This window comes from Gracilinanus agilis, chromosome 4 (assembly GCF_016433145.1).
Source record: "Gracilinanus agilis isolate LMUSP501 chromosome 4, AgileGrace, whole genome shotgun sequence".
NCBI lineage: Eukaryota > Metazoa > Chordata > Mammalia > Didelphimorphia > Didelphidae > Gracilinanus > Gracilinanus agilis.
The window spans coordinates 392,762,641-392,780,452 of NC_058133.1; the positions used below are offsets into that span (position 1 = coordinate 392,762,641).

Genomic DNA, 17,812 nt, shown 5'->3' on the forward strand with positions numbered 1-17,812 from the left:
TAAAACAAATTGATGGAAAGGAGTATTATAATCTAATTTCTTCCTTCTTGAAATAATTTTTAAAGTTAAATGACCTTTACTTTTAAATTCGTAATCACAATATTATATATGCCATCAGCCAAATAAAGTTAACAAAATTTCAGTTACCTGGGCAGCTCCTGTAATCATATTTGGAATGAAGTCCTTATGACCTGGAGCATCCATTAATGTAATAACTTTGGTCTTGGTCTCAAACTTTGTCATACCCACATCCATTGTAACACCTCTAAACAAAGAAAAAAACTCATGTATATTTGAATTCTCTTGTAGAAATAAAAGTGATACACGTTCAGTATTCAAATTCCTTTATGATAAGCTCCAAAGGTTTGTCTGATTAAAACCCAGAATCTGACCTGTTTATTTTTAAAATAACTTTTTGTACTCTACTGGTTAATCAATATGACAAGTATTTCTGGAGACCAATTCAGTGTTATCCAAGATATTCTTATCCACTATACCTATGAACTTATAGTTCATAGGTATAGTGGATAAGAGGTCTAGAAGAATCCTATTTCATTCTTAATCTTAAAATGAAAAGAGCAGGTCTACAAGACCACCTAGAACGATCAGCTTTTTTCTTAGGTAAGTAAGGGTCTAGTTCAAAGACAAGAAGGACCATAATTCTTATAACAATTTCAAATGACCCAGTCTGTATATTTTCAAACTAGAAATAAAATAGAGTGCATCCAGATTTCCCCCAAGTCAATAAGATTTATCTTTTCTGCTTTCTTATTAAATTAAGATTTCACATTCAAGGTAAGGACAAAAGAAAAACTGCTTATCTTCTCATTTAATTCTACTTCTTAATCCAATTTCCAAAAATTAAAATTAAAAATGGAAAGCTTAAAATTTCAGAAATCATTTTTTGTGGTATGTAGAGAAGTAAGGTTAAATATTGAGCAGGCAACCATAAAGATTTATATATTTAGCCAAAATGTCAGTGTTTGCTATGAGGACTCTAATTATAATTTTAAAGTATCAGTGAAGACCATTTCGTATTGGTCTAGAAAATATCAAGAAGATGAAATGAATATGCTAGAAAATATCAAGAAGATGAAATGCATATGCTAAAAATATCACGAAGAAATGAATATATAAGTTGAAGAATAACATAGTAGTAGAAGTAACACTGAAAATATCATTTGGTCAAAATATCATTAGAAGAAAATAAATTGATTAAACCATTAGATCAGAATTAAGAGATTTTTATTACTGAATGACATACTTTGTGATCTAAGAAAAACTATTTTTGACTTGAATTACTGATCTTGATTTCTATAGGTGAGTCACAAAGATATAAAAATAAAAGATATAAAAAATAAAAAAACTGATATACTATGTGCTAACATAACAAGAAATACTCAAGAAATATTCAAGTTTCAAACCAAAAAAAAAAAGAAGAGATTAAGCTAACATGGTTCACTATGATATGTAGTCTAGAAGTGGTTTTAAAATGTTCCTAAGGGTATGATTCTTTTTTGTTTTTATTTTTTCTCATATGACTGTTTACATGAGTTTTACAGTTGTTTGGATTCTGGATAAATGAGAGCTCTCCAGAAATTATCACATTTTCTTTAAAACATCAAAAAAAAGTTAAGTACTTTATTGTTTCCTTTTAAATTCAAAGAATATATCACAATTTTATACAAAGAAAAGAGAGGACACTTTAGATTTCTACTATTGGTTCAACCACTTTTGTGTATGTGTTTACATTTTGGTATAAAACTACTCACACTGAATACCAAAGTTAAAAGAAAAGTATGTAGAATTTCAAAATTTCCTAAAACTGAAAACTTTTAATTCAAGAATATTCTAGATCAAATTTTCCCATGGCATGCTTCATAAAAAATGTAATAAGCTACAAGAACTTTTTCCCCATAAGATTACACATAATTTCAGATCACTTATTTGAAACATGTAACATAAGATTACCTTTCTCTTTCTTCTCCAGTCTCATCCAAGACCCATGCATAAGCAAAGGAGGCTTTACCAGCCTTTTTAGATTCTTGTTCATATTTGTGCATAGTTCTTTTATTTACATTGCCCAGGAGATAAAGCAGATGACCCATAAGAGTGCTTTTCCCAGCATCCACATGACCTAAGGAAAATTGTTCCAGGATTAATATTTATAGTATTTTTAGGTGATAATCAAATTAAGAAGTATCATATGTTTAATTCATGATATTTTTGTTTAAAGTTAGCAATGATTTTAGCAAATAAAATTTAATGTCATATGTATATGTTTGAATTCACCTACAATAAAGATGTAAAATTGATTCCTAAGAAAAGGTGACAGAGAAAATCTTAACTATTGGTTTATCTACTTACTTTCTCATCTTTATGAGAATCGTCTTCGAATATATTGAGGGCATTAATGGCAATATAAACTATATTAGTAGACAGTCAGTCAGTGAGAACAAGCATTTAGTAAAATTTAGTACATTCCAGGCACTATGTATCAACAATCTCTCAGGAATTAAAGTCTAACCAAGAAATATGCTACCACTCACTTGCTAGGAGATCAGATTGTCTTTTTAATTGGATAAATTATAATAGCAGATATATATATATATATATTACTCCCTTAAAAAAAACCCCATTGGGGCAGCTCAGTGGATTAGCAGAATGAGAGCCTAGAGATGGGAGTCCTCGGTTCAAATCTGGCCTCAGTCTCTTCCTAGGCTGTGTGACCTTGGTCGTCACCTAACCCCCATTGCCTAGCCCTTACTGCTCTTCTGCCTTGGAACCAATATTCACTATGGATTCTAAGACAGAAGATAAAGGTTTTTAAACCCTTACCTTCCATCTTAAAATCAATATGGCATATTGATTCCAAGGCAGAAGAACATGACTTGCCCAGGGTTACATAGCTAGGAGTGTCTGAGCCCAATTCTGAACTTAAGATCTTCCATCTTCAGGTCTGGCTTTCTAAAATCTGCTGAGCCACTTAGATGTTCTGACTTCTGAATTCTGAGATACACAAACAGTGACAATGATTTTGTCAATTTTTGCTCATAAGGAGGTAAAAAGATTACAAAATCCCATCTGACCAGGAACATCTGGAAAAGAATTCCCTCTAAGATTAGCCAACAACTGGTTGTTCAGACTCTGCATGATGGCTTCCAATGAGGAAGAATCCATATGTCTCCAAGTAGCTAATTCCATTTTAGATAGATCTAATCATTTAGAAGCTTTTCCTTTTCTATAACCTCCACTAGCACTGCTAGTTCTGCTCTTTAGGCCAAACAGAACAATTCCACACATACAGCTACAGTCAAGTCTTTTCCTCTCTTGGCTAAATTCCCATTTCTATGAATTAGCTCTGCATGGCAGGATCACAAAGGTCTTCTCCTTCCTTGTTACTTTCCTCTGCATGATATTCTTCTTATCAATCAACAAGTGCTCCTTCAACATGACTACCTGCTAGGCCCAGGGCTAGGTTACAAAACATTGAAAGCAACCATATTGTTTTTGCAAGGACCTTATGAGACAACAAGGACATACAAATATATTTTAAATAAATATAAAGAGAATATACATAAATACAAAGTAATTTGAGAGGAAGGGCATTAGCGGCTGAGAGGATTAGCAAAGTCTTCATGTAGAAAATTATGCTTAAGATGCATCTTGAAGAAAAAGAAGGATTTTCTTTGGTAGACGTAAGAAAACAGCTCATTCTAAGTATGAAAGCTGGTCAGTGTAAAGGTATGAAGAGAGAAAATGAAATAACATGTGTGAGAAATGAAAAAAGCAGGTTGCCTAGACTGTAGATCACAGGAGTAAGATTAATGTATAAATAGAAAGAATAACTGGGACAAGGTTGTGAAGGGCTTTAAAAAGCTAAATAAGAAAGCTTATATTTAACATACAAATAATGAGGAGTCACTAGAGCTTGCTGAAGAGGGGAGTGATGTTGTCAGATCTGTAATTAAGAAAAATCACTCTGGCAGAAGTGTGGAGGATGGTGTAGTTTAGGAAGACACTTAAGGCAAGGAGACTGACTAGGAGGCTACTTGAAGTAAAAAAGACCTTAAAATAAAGTGGTAGTTGCGTGAATGAAAGAAGCAAAGGGAAGAAGACAGGTGAAAAATATGTAGAGGAGATAGAAATAAGAAGATTAGAAATTGGATATGCAGGATAAGAATAAATAGGAATCAAAGATAATGTCAAAGCTACAAACTTTGCAGGGACTGGGGAAACGTAATACTTTGGACAGAAAGAGGGAAGTCTGGATTTGAGTGACCTGGCATGGGTGTTGTGAAATGTCCAATATGAAATTAGTCACATAAGTCAGAATGAAATATGATGTACAAAACTAAGCAAAGTTCTCCAAATATGGCCTGACCAGGGCAGAGCATAGAAGAATTCTCATCATCTTCTTCCTGAATACCATGATTTATGATGTAACTTAAAGTCTATCTACCCAAGTGGTAGATGAGGATATAGATAAAATCATCTAAAAACAAGAGTTGTCAACTATATATTAACATAACATCCAAGGTTGTTCAAAATAACTAGTGAGCCCACTGTTAGGCATACAGTCCAGGCAATCAGTCAAAAAAGACTTATTAAGAGCTTATTATGTGTCAGACACAGCATGTTAGTTAAAAGTTAATTAGTAAAAAGGTCAATGATCAAAGGAAAGGTCTTCCCCCTAAGCCAAAATATTTATAGCAGCATTTTTTGTAGGAATAAAAAAGACCTGAAAGGATGTGCATGGGAAGAATGACCAGTTAAATGGCAGAGGAACACAAATTGTGACAGACCCTCTGAAGCTAGAAGGCCTTTGAATATAGGCATGTTCACAGACTAGGCCTCTCTGCCTAGCTAAATTTGGAGAGGCTCATGCCAGGTTAAGTAGATGGTGCCAGGCTATGGTTTAAGAGTCAGCTGCAATTGTTAGCAATTAGGGCACTGAGTGTCAGCAGACAGAAGCTCATCTTTTTCTCCGGGGAAAGACTATGAATCTGGGGCCATGTATAGGCAGCATTATAACCTAGGTGATTATATCAGAGAATTGGTCATCTAGCCTTCCTTAGAATTCCACAGTGAAATAACTTCACCTTAAGGGAAAAGGACTCTGCCATATGCATCATGAGCTATATTTATCTAAGCAGGCCCTCCAACCTTTGCTGAGGCAGAAAAAAAAAGAGTCCTAGCTAGATAACCTAGAGTAGATCTTACGACATGTGAGGATACCCCTTCCACCACCACCCCCGCCCACTCTTGTCCTGTCACTGCAAAAGTGCCCAAAGCTTCAAAATGGAGAGTTATAGAAGCAAGACTTCATTTTATTTTTCCCTCCTAAAAAGCAGTGGGCTTTTTAGACCTGCTATATTCTTTCTTTTTTCTTAACTAGGCTAGGTCAGTGAGAAACAGCCAAACAATCCATTGACTTTTCTGTTCCTTCAAACTGCTGTGCAGCAGTAGTTTGGCTTACCCTTTCCTATCAGCAGTGCAGCCTTCATCATTCCATGGGATTGAAAAAGAAATAAGCATCTCTCTGGCAAAAGCATACCAGGGTTCTGTATCTCCCACATTACAAGGTCATCTCTTATCCTTGCCATGCTTCAGATTGTATTCTTTTATTATTCACCACATCCTTCCTACAAAATTCCTAGGTTTAACTTAACACCAACATTGTCAAGCCAGGCAGATAGAATTCAGAGACTGGAGATGAACCAAGGAATAAATTGTTATAAATTGTAACTTATTAACAAGTCATTTGTAAATAACTGTTCATCAGGGAAAATTTGCCTACAAGAATATAAGGTACTTTAATAAAAAGTCACTCCTAGATATTAAGACTCCTTTGGGATATATGGAATATACAAAAGTTTTCAGAGACTAACAAGGAAATGACTAGATGCTGTTTGGAATCAAGGGTCATTGGCTGAAGTAGTCTAAGGAAAAATGTGAGTATGAGCTTTTTCTATGAAAACATCAAAAGCAGCCATCTCAGGGGCACAAAGTGGAGGTCAGGGGACAAAATAATGAAGAATAAAGACAGTCTGTGACAAATAATGCACTAAGGGAGTCACGTCAAGTTGGTAGAGTAAAAGAAATAAGGCAGCTTAGCTCTCCTGACAAGTCTCCTAAAGAAGATCAAAGATAAGCCTCAGAACAAGTGATAAAAAATCAAATGAGAAATCAAAAATGTTATCTTTCCACCACAAGGTCACAAATTTGACCCAAGAACAAGTGACCAGCACAAGAACTAAAGGAACCCTGAAGTGAAGCAGGATTTTGTGGGGTAGACTCTTTGGAGCAGAAGGCTGTGGCACTGTGGCTCTAAACCAGGAGAGGGGATATTTGTAAGCCAATTCCAAGGGCCAAGATGGCTGTTATGTTGGTGTTATCACTCTAAGTCATATGTTGGATCTAAGACAGAGGGAATTTGGAAGAGGGCCTCAGAAGAGCAATTTATAACATCAGCATCGTAAAAATGAACAAATTTTAAGAAATCTGATAAATGCAGCAATCAACCATGATTTCAGGGGGCCAACGATTATGAATACACCCTAATTCCTGAGATGATGATCTAATACATAGAAGAGATACACATTTTTATACATGATGAACGTTTTACTTGGCCATGTTTATTTGTTACAAGGGATATTTATCTTAGTGATTGTTTTGTTTTGGGGGTGGGGAGAATGAGTTGCAAATGGCTTGTGCTGGATCCTTTTCATTATCAGAGAGAGGAATATAGAGATTTTCAGATGATTTCCTATAGTAGATCTTATCTTCACAGTGACACAATTAATTGAGAAGTATAGAGAATATAAGATCCTGCTTTATTTCTTTCTTTCAGTATGAAAAATTGTTTGGCTTACCTGTAGAGCAAAATGCAATCCTACTGGTTATAGAGGTATCTAAAATGTATTTGTTCATATAGTTCAAATTCCCCAAGAAAAGCAATTGCAGAGAGAATTTTGTTCAACACCCTCTTATCATCAATATCAAGTGAGGCATAAAATAGGGAAACAAGTGATTGACAAAGATGTTCCCAACAGTCACTGAGAATGTTGAACACAGTCCAAAGGGAAAGGAAATTCTCTAAAGACAGTGAAGTTTTCAAGATGCTCTTTTTGTAGATGACATGGTAATGAACGCATCAGGTCCCAGAATACTACATGCTCTCCTCAACAAAACTGACCACTACCTTAATAGATACTGGTCTAGCTGCAGCAATTCCAACAATGACTTGTGTACAATAAGGGGTTTGAAAGACATCACCCAAAAAATACATGATGGAAAAAAGTAAGTAGGCCAATCTTGCAGCAAGGGCAAGGGAAAAACATATGAATAACCTTAATTTTGTATTGGAAAACGAAAGGTATCTAAAGTATTGAACAGAACTCTACAAGGAAGATTATTATGAAAATAAATCAACAGTGAAGAGATCATCAGAATACTGTAGTTTAAGGATATAAGCACTTTAAGTTATTTTTCAGATATTTAAATATCTAAGAGGAAGCATGGTATAATGAAGAAAACAACAGATTGTGAGTCAAAAGACCTGAGTTCCAGCCATTATTAACTAAACATAACTGAGAAGAAATCACTTTGGTTTCCTTATCTGTTAAAACAAGAAGTTGGTCTAGGTCGGTCATGTGTCAAATACTCAGGACAATGTAGCCTGCAATATTCCCCTAGAGCCTCCTGTCTAACCAGATTAAAATGTAAATGAGAAATAGTTTAGCAAAATAAATATATGATAGAAACATAGATAATGTCAATATGTTCTAGACAACACATGACCTGCAGGGATCTACCTATCTTAAATGGTTTAGTGGTGCCTGTTTCTTTTTGAGATCAGATGACTACAAAGGTCCCTTATAGTGTGAACTGTCAATATGGACAAAATGAACACATCATTTTAGAAAGGATAGAGAGACAAGACCAAAAAGCTAATAAGATGTACTGATTTCAAAATATGTTTAGCAAGGGTGTTGCTGTGCCTAAACTAAGAAGGAATGACATGTGACTTTCCTGCTAAAGATGGCAGTGTAAATCTTGGGGTCATTTGGTGGTGGGAAAAATAAAGCAATATGATATGTCTGTTTCATATTTCACATATGACTCACCTAAACATTTAGGCTGGCTCTGTTGCACAAGACAAGTTAGGTTTAAAATGTATAAGTTGAAGCTGGAAGAAAAAGTACATTACCAATGACCACCAAGTTGAGCAGCTGCTTTCCCCCTTGCCTCTTCTCCAATTCAGCCTTCACATCTATTTGCTGCTTCAGCTTGTTAGACTTTTTCACTGGTGTTGGCGTTGTCTGTTCTTCTAATGCCTGAATGGTGTGGGATGGAAGAGCTGATTTAGAAACTGGTTCAAGAATACCAGAAGAAGCAATGTTGGAATCTTCAATAGGAGGTCCTTTATGAGGTGTGTGGACACTATCGCCATTTTCTTCAGCAGTCACTCTATGGAAAGCAGAGACAGGAAAATATTGTTATTGGAAACCTGAGAGAGTAACTTCAATGTCAGAAAAAAGACAGAAGTATTCTCTCTTCATTCCTTTGCCTTCCAAACCAAGAATGATCTCTGATAAGTAGCTAAAGTCTGTTAAAGTAGACATGATAAAAAGTGAGGCCCTCAACCACACAAATGCACATTTGGAATATCCCACAAGAAAAACAGTCTGCCTGAAAGATAAGAAAGTATCCTGTATAATAACTGACATCCAAAATTCAAACACATCACAATGACTGTGTTATCCTATCTCAAGAAGAGTGGCATAAAGAAGATATTTTTGAGAAAATAAGCATTAAATATGATATTGAGATAATTATCACAATACCAAAAAATTAATTTTCTTCTATCTCCTAGTAAGTTCAACTGAAAAGACAGAAGCTTATGATATTTGTCTATATTTTACCTCAAAAAAAGACAAAAAAAAACAAAATTTATTTAATGCTTATAAGCTGACTAAGGAAATAACCTTTATAAGAAGTCCTAAAATAAATTATAACAAGTCCTAAAATAAATGATCCTAATTCTTCAGTACCTCTTGACATACTCTCTAGAGCACCTAGTACAGGGCTCCTCATTCTACAGGTGGTTAATAAAGAACTTAATGAACTACCCTATGATAAAACCTATATTTTGCCTGCCTAGTTAAAATAAAAGCTAGTTCAAGAAAAGCATAGTTTGCAGCTGCAGGTAACTGAGAAAGGGGGCAGTTATACCCATTCTGACCTAGGTATAGCTATTTTTCTGTGTAGAGGAAGACAGAATAAGGTTATAAAGAGTACCTCACTACGCTACCAGACTTGGGGCTCCCTTGTTCTGCTCTTAGAGAAAGAAGCAAACTGATGATGATGGTAGGGTTACTAAATGTTAATACAGCTCATCACAGATGGTCTATATATCTGTTGCTAGGGACCCAGACTCACTGCAGCAAGAAGGTGAAAACACCAGATTCTTAAAGATTATACCAGTAGAACCCAAACTTTGACACACTCTATGAAGCTAGAAAGGCTTTGAATACTGGCTTGTTGAAAAATTGGATGCTCCTCAGTTTAGTTAAGTTTGGAGAGGCTCATAATGAGGTTAAGCACAGAGTGATTTTTTTGCTCCTAAGGGATGTGATCTGTATCTTATGGAATACAAGCTCCTCAACAATACTAACACCACCAATGTGTATAGCACATTGAAAGTGTTGAAAAAAATGGTAGGTGACTCAACTGAAGGCATATTCTCAATCCCTAAGCATGGAGAAAAGGAAAAAGGATTGACATTTTAAAGAAATATAGCCACTCTTAAAAGTAAAGAGCCACAAAGTTTGCTTTTACGTCTATACACTATCAATAACAAAAAAAAAAAATGTAATTTTGGAGTTGATCATGAAAACTAAGGAATTTAGGTTCATTGACAGAAGAAACTATTTCTTTGAATCTCTTTGTACAGTGCTTTAACAAAAGTAAACACTTAACTGCATGTGTAATTTAACTGTTAAATAGTTAATCTCAAAATAATGGAATGAGGGGGACGTATATTAAATTCCTTTGCTTTGCTTTGGGGCATTCCAGTTTGTCAACTAGCAATGAAAAAGCAAATTTTAAACAGGATAATTATTTTGAAGTGCATATACCTGAGTACAATTAGCATCAAAACTAATGCAGAGCTCTAATTAACCAGAAAGAAAAAATGTCTACTGTAATTTTTCTAGGTATCTGTAGTTCATGGCATTTGAAACTAAGAAGGACACTAACAATTATCCAGTTCAGCCCCTGAAATGAGGAAAGTAAGGACAGTTAGTGACAGAGCCAGGAGTTGATCCTAAATTCTCTCTGAATTTGGTCACCTTTCCACAACATCAAAGTGACTGTCTTAAAATTCAGAAATGAGAAACAGCCTATTCTCCTTTTAAATTTCATCTCAAATTACGCTGATTCAAACAACTACAATTGTATGAAATTAAAGGCCAGTGACTACATTATTTAGAATGCATCAAATTTGATATAGCTTTTAAAAAGTATATATTAAAATTAAAAAGTATATATTAAAAAATGTAAATGCCAATAAAGAATCATAAAAAAATTTGAAATAAAAAGCCTCATGTGTACAAGGACATAGGCGTACAAACACACAAGCATGTCAGTCATTAACCAAAGGTTAATGATTTATTATCTACACATAGTAGAAACTTATTATTTGTTGCATGAATAAAACTTCCTTCTAGTCTTTTTGGTGTCACTATATTTTTCTTATTCAATTTTTCAGTCATGCCCAACTCTTTGCAAGCCCATTTAGAGTTTTCTTGGCAAAGAAGTACTGCACATTTCCTGCTCATTTTACAAATGAAGAAATGGGGACAAACAGGATAAAGTGCCCAGGATCACATGGCTAGTATGAGACCAAATTTAAACTCAGGTCTTTCTAATTCCAGACCTGGCACTCTATCTACTTCAATTGTCCTATCACTTGATATAATCCCTATCTAATGAGTATTAATGTCTCTAGAAGTATAATTTCCACGAGAGATGTTTTCTCATGGAAGTAGAGGTTTGACTTTCCTTTAGAAGTTCTCAAAAGTGCAAAAATCTCTTCACTTAAATCAGAGGACTAGAATTCAAGGTGACAGCCACAAACCAGTGAGATATTTACTTCTTTTATGTAACAAATGCTAGCAGGGCTTACCTAAATGTATAATCTTGAGAGGCATTATTGTTCCTAGTGTTACTGAGAATAAAGGTTTCCTATGTGGCTCAGCTCCATCCTAAACAATGCTGGTTCCTTTTGGTTCAGCAGGCACCATGGAAGCAGAGAAGAATGCTCTGTGACAACCTTCTGGTATTAGTGGAATAACCGATACAATTCTGTGTATCTGTTTTTCTGAGACCAAACAAACCAGGCTGGCAAAATGGAGGTTATTTGTAGGTTTACAAATAGACATATGTAAAGATTTTTTTTCTCTTTTCTATAAAAATAAAGCATTTTCCAAAATTTCAAAATTCCTAAAAAAAAGGTTTGATTCAAATATCTTAGTTTCATTGATTAAAATACTTTAATTTTGTGAGTTTGAACTATAGGGCTTCTTTAGAATATTTTACTATGGCCCCGCCCCTTACATAATGAAAAGGAACTCGATTATTCTAAGTCTATGATTTTGCTTTCCACAGTTGTCCTACATCTGTGTCAGTTCCAATACCTGGAAATAGGGATTAAAAGCAGATATTAAGAGAAAGTTAAGAATATCAAAGCCTTGGCTTGAAAACCTATGTGCTCACTTTGGCAGCACATATAGTAAAACTGAAAACCTAGCAATTGATCCATATCCAAATCAAACAGGATTAGTGGCTGATCCCAGAAATGTGGGTCAATCATGTAATAAGGAATAATTAAGAAACATGGAAGCAGAATTCCCTGAATGTAAAACAAGTATTAACTTTTTTTTTACATTTGACTTTTATTTTATTTTTTCTCAATTACATATAAACAAAAGGTTTCTAAAATTCTAAGTTCCAAAGTTTCTCTTCCTCCATCCCCCAACTCCTCATTTAGAAAGAAATTTGATATAGGCTATACATGTGCAAGACATGGAAAACATTTCTATATTAGCCATGCTGCAAAAAAAAAAATGCAAAACCAAAAAAAACAAAACAAAACCATGAATAATGAAAGTTTTAAAACCTGTGCTTTAATATATATTCTGACTTGATCAGTTCTTTCTCTTGAAATAGATAGCATTTTTCATCATAAGTCCTATGGAATTGTCTTGAATCATTGTATTGCTGAGTACAGCTAAAACATTTAAAACATTCTCTGTAGATTATCTTACAATATTGCTGTTACTCTGTAGAATGTTGTCCTGGATTTGCTCATTTCACTTTGCTTATGTTCACCTAAGTCTTCCCCCAGGTTTCTCTAAAAGCATCCTGCTAAGGGGAAGCTACATGGCTCAGTAGATAGAGCCAGGCTTAGAGAAGGGAGGTCCTGGGTTTGAACTTGACCTCAGACATTTCCTAGCTGTGTGACCACGAGTAAGTCAGTTAACCTCAATTCCCTAGCCCTTACTGCTCTTTTGCCTTGAAACTATCAATTCTAAGAAAGAAGTTAAGAGCTTAAATAAAGTAAAAGCATATTGCTTGTTGTTTCTTATAGCACAGGAGTCGGCAACCTTTTTGGCCGTGAGAGCCATAAATGCCACATTTTTTAAAATGTAATTTCATGAGAGCCATACAGTGCTCACACTGCTGTGCGCTCCTGTAACAGTGCCTGAAAAAAAAATTGACTTTATGGCTCCTGCAGAAAGAGCCATATCTGGCCCTCAAAAGAGCCAGATTATGGCTTGAGAGCCATACGTTGCCGACCCCTGTTATAGTACAATACTATCCCATCACAATTGTAGATCACACCTTGTTCAGCTCTTTCCCAGTTGATGGGTATCTTTTCAATTTCCAATTTCTTGCCACCACAAAAAGAGCTGCTATAAATATTTTTTGTATGTAAATGTCCTTTTCCTTATATCTCTTCAGGTTACAGATCTAATAATGATATTCCTGGGCTAAAGAGTGTATATATACAGTTTTATAGTCCTTTGAGCAGTTTTAGCTCTCCCAGAATGGAACCATTCACAACTCCACCAACAATCTATTAGTGTCCTAATTCTGCAATGTTATTTTAACTTTTTGTCATAATAGCCAATCTGTGAAGTGGTAGCTCATAGTTATTTTAATTTGCATTTCTCTAATCAATGATGATTAAGAGCATTTTTTTCATGACTAGAGAGCTTTGACTTCAGAAAAATGTTCATTTCCTTTGACAGCTTAGTAATTGAGGAATGATTCAGATTCTTAAAAATTTGACTCAGATTATATTTGAGAAATGAGGCCTTTATCAAAGAAAGGTATTATAAAAATTTATTTCTCAATTTCCTGTTTTCCTCCTAATCTTGGCTGCATTGGTTTTGTTTGTACAAAACCTTTTTACCTTGATGTAATCAAAATTATTCTTTTTACACCCCATAATGCTCTCTTTTGGCCATATTTCTTCTCTTTTACCCATAAATCTGATATAACATATTCCATATCCCCCTAATATGTTTATATCAGTCTCTCAATAAACACTCATTTAGAATTCCTCTTAGCACACACTATAAGATGATGGTCTCTATCTAGTTTCTGCCACATTATAATCCAACTTCCTCAGCTATTTGTCAGTGATTTCTTGTTGCAAAATTTTGGATATTTGGGTTTGTGAAACATTAGATTACTGTTATTTACTACAGTAAATTGTGTACCTAGTTTAATGATTTCATTATTTATCCAGTACCAGATAGATTTGATGATTGCCACTTTATAGTACATTTTGAGATCTGGTATGGCTAAGCTGCCTTCATTTTTTTTTTTTTTCAACCATTCCCTTGATATCCCTAACCTTTTAATCTTCCAGAAGAATAATTTTTTCTAGCTTTTTTTTTTTTTTTAGTAACTTGAATAGAATGGCTCTTAATAAGGAATTTGGATAGATTTATCATTTTTATTATACTGGCTTAGCCTATTCATGAGCAACTAATATTTTCTCAATTGTTTAGCTCCGATTTTGTGTGGAAAATGTGCAATTTTGTTCATATGGTTTCTGGGTTTGTCTTGACAAGCAGACTCCCAAATATTTTATATTGTCTGCAGTTATTTTAAATGGAAATTATCATCTCTTACTGGATTTTGTTGATTTAGGTGGGTTTATTTTTTATCGAGCAACTTTGCTAAAGTTGTTTATTATTTCAACTAGTTTTTTAAGTTCATTGTCTAAGATTCTCAAAGTATACCATCACACCATTTGCAAAAAATGAGTTTTTACTAGTTGCTTATTCTAATTCCATCGGTTTCCTTTCCTTGTTTTATTGCTCTAGCACCCTTGCTTCATTCCTGACCTTAATGGAAAAGCTTCTGGCTTATCCTCATTAGAGATAAAACTTGCTGATTTTTTGAGATTGATACTATTTATCATTTTAAAGAAAGCCCCATTGGTTCTTGCTTTTTAGTGTTTTTCAATAGGAAATTATTTTGCATGAAGCCATTTCTACATATATTGAAATAATCATACTATTTTTGCTGGTTTTCTTATTGATATGGTCAATCATGCTGACAGTTTTCTTAATATTGAACCAGTCTTACATTCCTGGTTTAAAACTCACCCAGTTTATTGCTTCCCACTGGCTGTTGCTTCTGGTATATGATTACAGTGTGTATGATCTTTGTGATATATTGCTGTAATCTCCTTGCTAGTGTTTTATTTACAATGTTTTCATCCATATTCACTAAGGAAATTGGTCTATGGTTTTATTTCTCTGTTTTTGCTCTTCCTCATTAAGGAATTAGCCCCATATTTGTGTTGTAAGAGGAATATGGTAGGACTCCTCCTTCGCCTATTTTTCTAAATAGTTTACATAGGATTAGAATTGTTTTTTAAATGTTTGGTTAAATTCAGTTATGAATCCATTTTGGGACTTTTTCTTAGGAAGCTCATCTATGTCTTGTTCAATTGCTTTTCCTAGAATATGGTTTTCTATTTCTTCTTCTACTAATCTGGGCAGTTTACATATTTTAAAAAAGATTTATCCACTTCACTTAAGACTGCTAGATTTATTGGCATTTAATTGGACAAGATAACTCTAATTACCTTAATTTCACCTTCATTGACGGCAAATTCTCTCTTTTCATTTTTTGATAGTTTCCTGTTTTGCTTCCAACTCCTAAAAAGCAGCTTATAGTTTTAGTTATTAGTTCAGTGGTTTTCTTAATTGAAATTTTATTACTATTTTAATTTTAAGGATTTAAATTTGGTGTTTGATAGATTTCTAATTTGTTCTTCTATTTTTTCTTTTAGTTGCATATTCAGTTATTGATCTATACTCTCTTTGACTAATAGAGATAAAAATTTTCTGCCAAGTACTGCTTTGGCTATATCTAATAAATTTTAGAATGTTGTCTCATTGTCATTCTTGTCCATGAAATTGTTTTTGATTTGTTCTTTGATCTACTCTTTCTTAAGGATTTAATTTAGTTTCTAATTAATTTTTTATCCATTTTCCACAGCTTTTTATTTAATTTTTATTGAATTATAGGCTGAAAAGGATGCAATTAATAGTTCTTCTATAGCTGAGAAAAGGGCATATTTCTACTTTCATTCAATTTTCTCCAGAGATCTAACATTTATACTTTTTCTAAAATTCTATTCATCTCCTGATCTTATTTTATGGTTAGATTTATCTAGTTCTGAGAGGAGAAATTTGAGGTCCCACTAATATAGTTTTACAATTTCCTTTTTTCTTTATCTTTTCCTTTTAACAATTTGGATACAATGTCATTTGGTGCATATGTTCACTACTGACACTGCTGTTCATCTTTTATTTTTTGAAGAGAACTAAGGACATTATTGGATGATGTCTTGTCTTGGGAGTAAATTGGATATAAGTGAGGCAGAGTTGCACAAACTCTTAAGTCTCATTCTCTCTTTCAGTTAAAGAAGTCCAATAGAAAGACAAAAGTCTGGAGATGACTGGAGATGGCCCATGATACAGTGGATGAATTTGGTGTCTTCAATGTCTGGACAGACTCTACTCTACAACACCTGCTTCTGTTGCCTTTATAGTAATTGGAACAAATTGTTTTCATTGGCTCTACTGCCAGGGCAAGTCTTTAACTATCTGGAATATCTCCTTAATTCACCTATAAGTTTGAAGCTTGTTGTTTACCTCCAATGTAACTTAGCCCATTTGCCAATATGGTTTTACTGGGGTGTTGGCACTGTGAATGCTTACGTTTCTTGGAGCCCCAAGTGACATTTAGGCGAAAAGTGGACCCCAAAGGTGGATGAGTAGCCCTAAAAAAGGCTCTTTAAACTCTCACACCAGAGCTGCTAGTATTCCCAGAATATCCCATACATTGATATTGATATTTGTCTATGGTAGCTAGCATTTATCAAAAAGCATCCCACTAATTAATCAGGTGCAAATTTGGTTTTGTTTTGTCCAAGATCATGTTTGCCATCCCTGCCTTTTTTTTAAAACCTCGGCCAAGGCATAACAGACTCAGCTCCAACCCTTTATTTTTACTCTGCATCTGTTTCAAATATGCTTTTTATAAAAAACATATTGTTGGATTCTGGTTTTTAATCCATTCTGGTATCCAATTCTGTTTTATAGATGAGTTCATCCGATTCACATTCACAGTTATGATTACTGTATATTTTTTTTCTATCCTATTTTTTTCACTTATCCTCCTTTCCACCTTGTTCTACATCAAAAGTCTGTTTTGCTTTTCACCACTACTTCCTTTAACTTCTCCACCCATCTATCAGTCCCTCTTCCCCAACCCTTTCTTTATCTCCTAAACTCTCCTACGTTACCAAAGAATGATAGATTTCTATATCTACATGAATATATTATTTCCTCTTTTGAGCCAATTTCAATGAGTAAGGTTCAAGCATTGCTTGTCACCCACTTATCTTCCCCTCCATTGTATATGCTCTTCCTTTGAAGCCTCTTTTATGTGAAATAATTTTCCCAATTCTTCTACTTTCCTTTCTCCTAGTACAATGGTTCTTTGACACACGAGTTTAATTCATTCCATGACCAAACTCATAACTCAGTTTGCTCGTGTGTCAAATCAAATTTCTCTATTTAAATTAATGGAAATGCAATTCATCTGTTCCAGCCAAAAAAAAACCACACAATTTTTTGTTTTACTGTATATGCTTTTAAATACAAAAATGTATTTTATAAATAACAAATAAATATGTTTATAGGTAATAAGAATGTAAAGAAATAAACTTGCTTATGAAATGTTATTTACTTTCAAGGTCAGGTGAAGATAGTAATGAGGTTTTCATTTTGTGTTCTATTGCTTAACCTAACTTAGTCTCTACACATGTAACACTACATTTAAATGAAAAACTGACTTTATACTATTACTTATAATACGTAACTTTATTGTTAAACTTAATTGTTATTTTTTTGCTTTACTTAACTATCATTTTTTTTAACATTTATTAATAATCATTTTTAACATGGTTACATGTTTCATGCTCCTATTTTCCCCTTCACCCCCCGCACTCCCCCCACACATGGCCGACGCACTTTTCCACTGGTTTTGTCATGTGTCCTTGATCAAGACCAATTTCCCAATTGTTGGTGGTTACATTGGTGTGGTAGTTTCGAGTCCACACCCTCAATCATGTCCGCCCCGACCCATGCGTTCAAGCAGTTGCTTTTCTTATATGTTTCCTCTCCTGCAGTCCTTCCTCTGAATGTGGGTA

General features: G+C 34.2%; 1 protein-coding gene across 4 annotated transcripts in view; it reads right to left on the reverse strand.

Annotated features, from left to right (window-relative positions):
- Positions 1–17,812, reverse strand: part of HBS1L (HBS1 like translational GTPase) — a 135,978-nt gene that overhangs the window by 28,768 nt on the left and 89,398 nt on the right. For all 4 annotated transcript variants that reach the window (XM_044677035.1, XM_044677040.1, XM_044677038.1 and 1 more), the window contains 3 exons: positions 8,213–8,472; positions 1,972–2,137; positions 148–265 (listed from right to left, as the gene is read on the reverse strand). In XM_044677035.1, the coding sequence (XP_044532970.1) occupies positions 148–265; positions 1,972–2,137; positions 8,213–8,472 (544 nt within the window). The remainder of the gene's footprint in view (positions 1–147; positions 266–1,971; positions 2,138–8,212; positions 8,473–17,812) is intronic.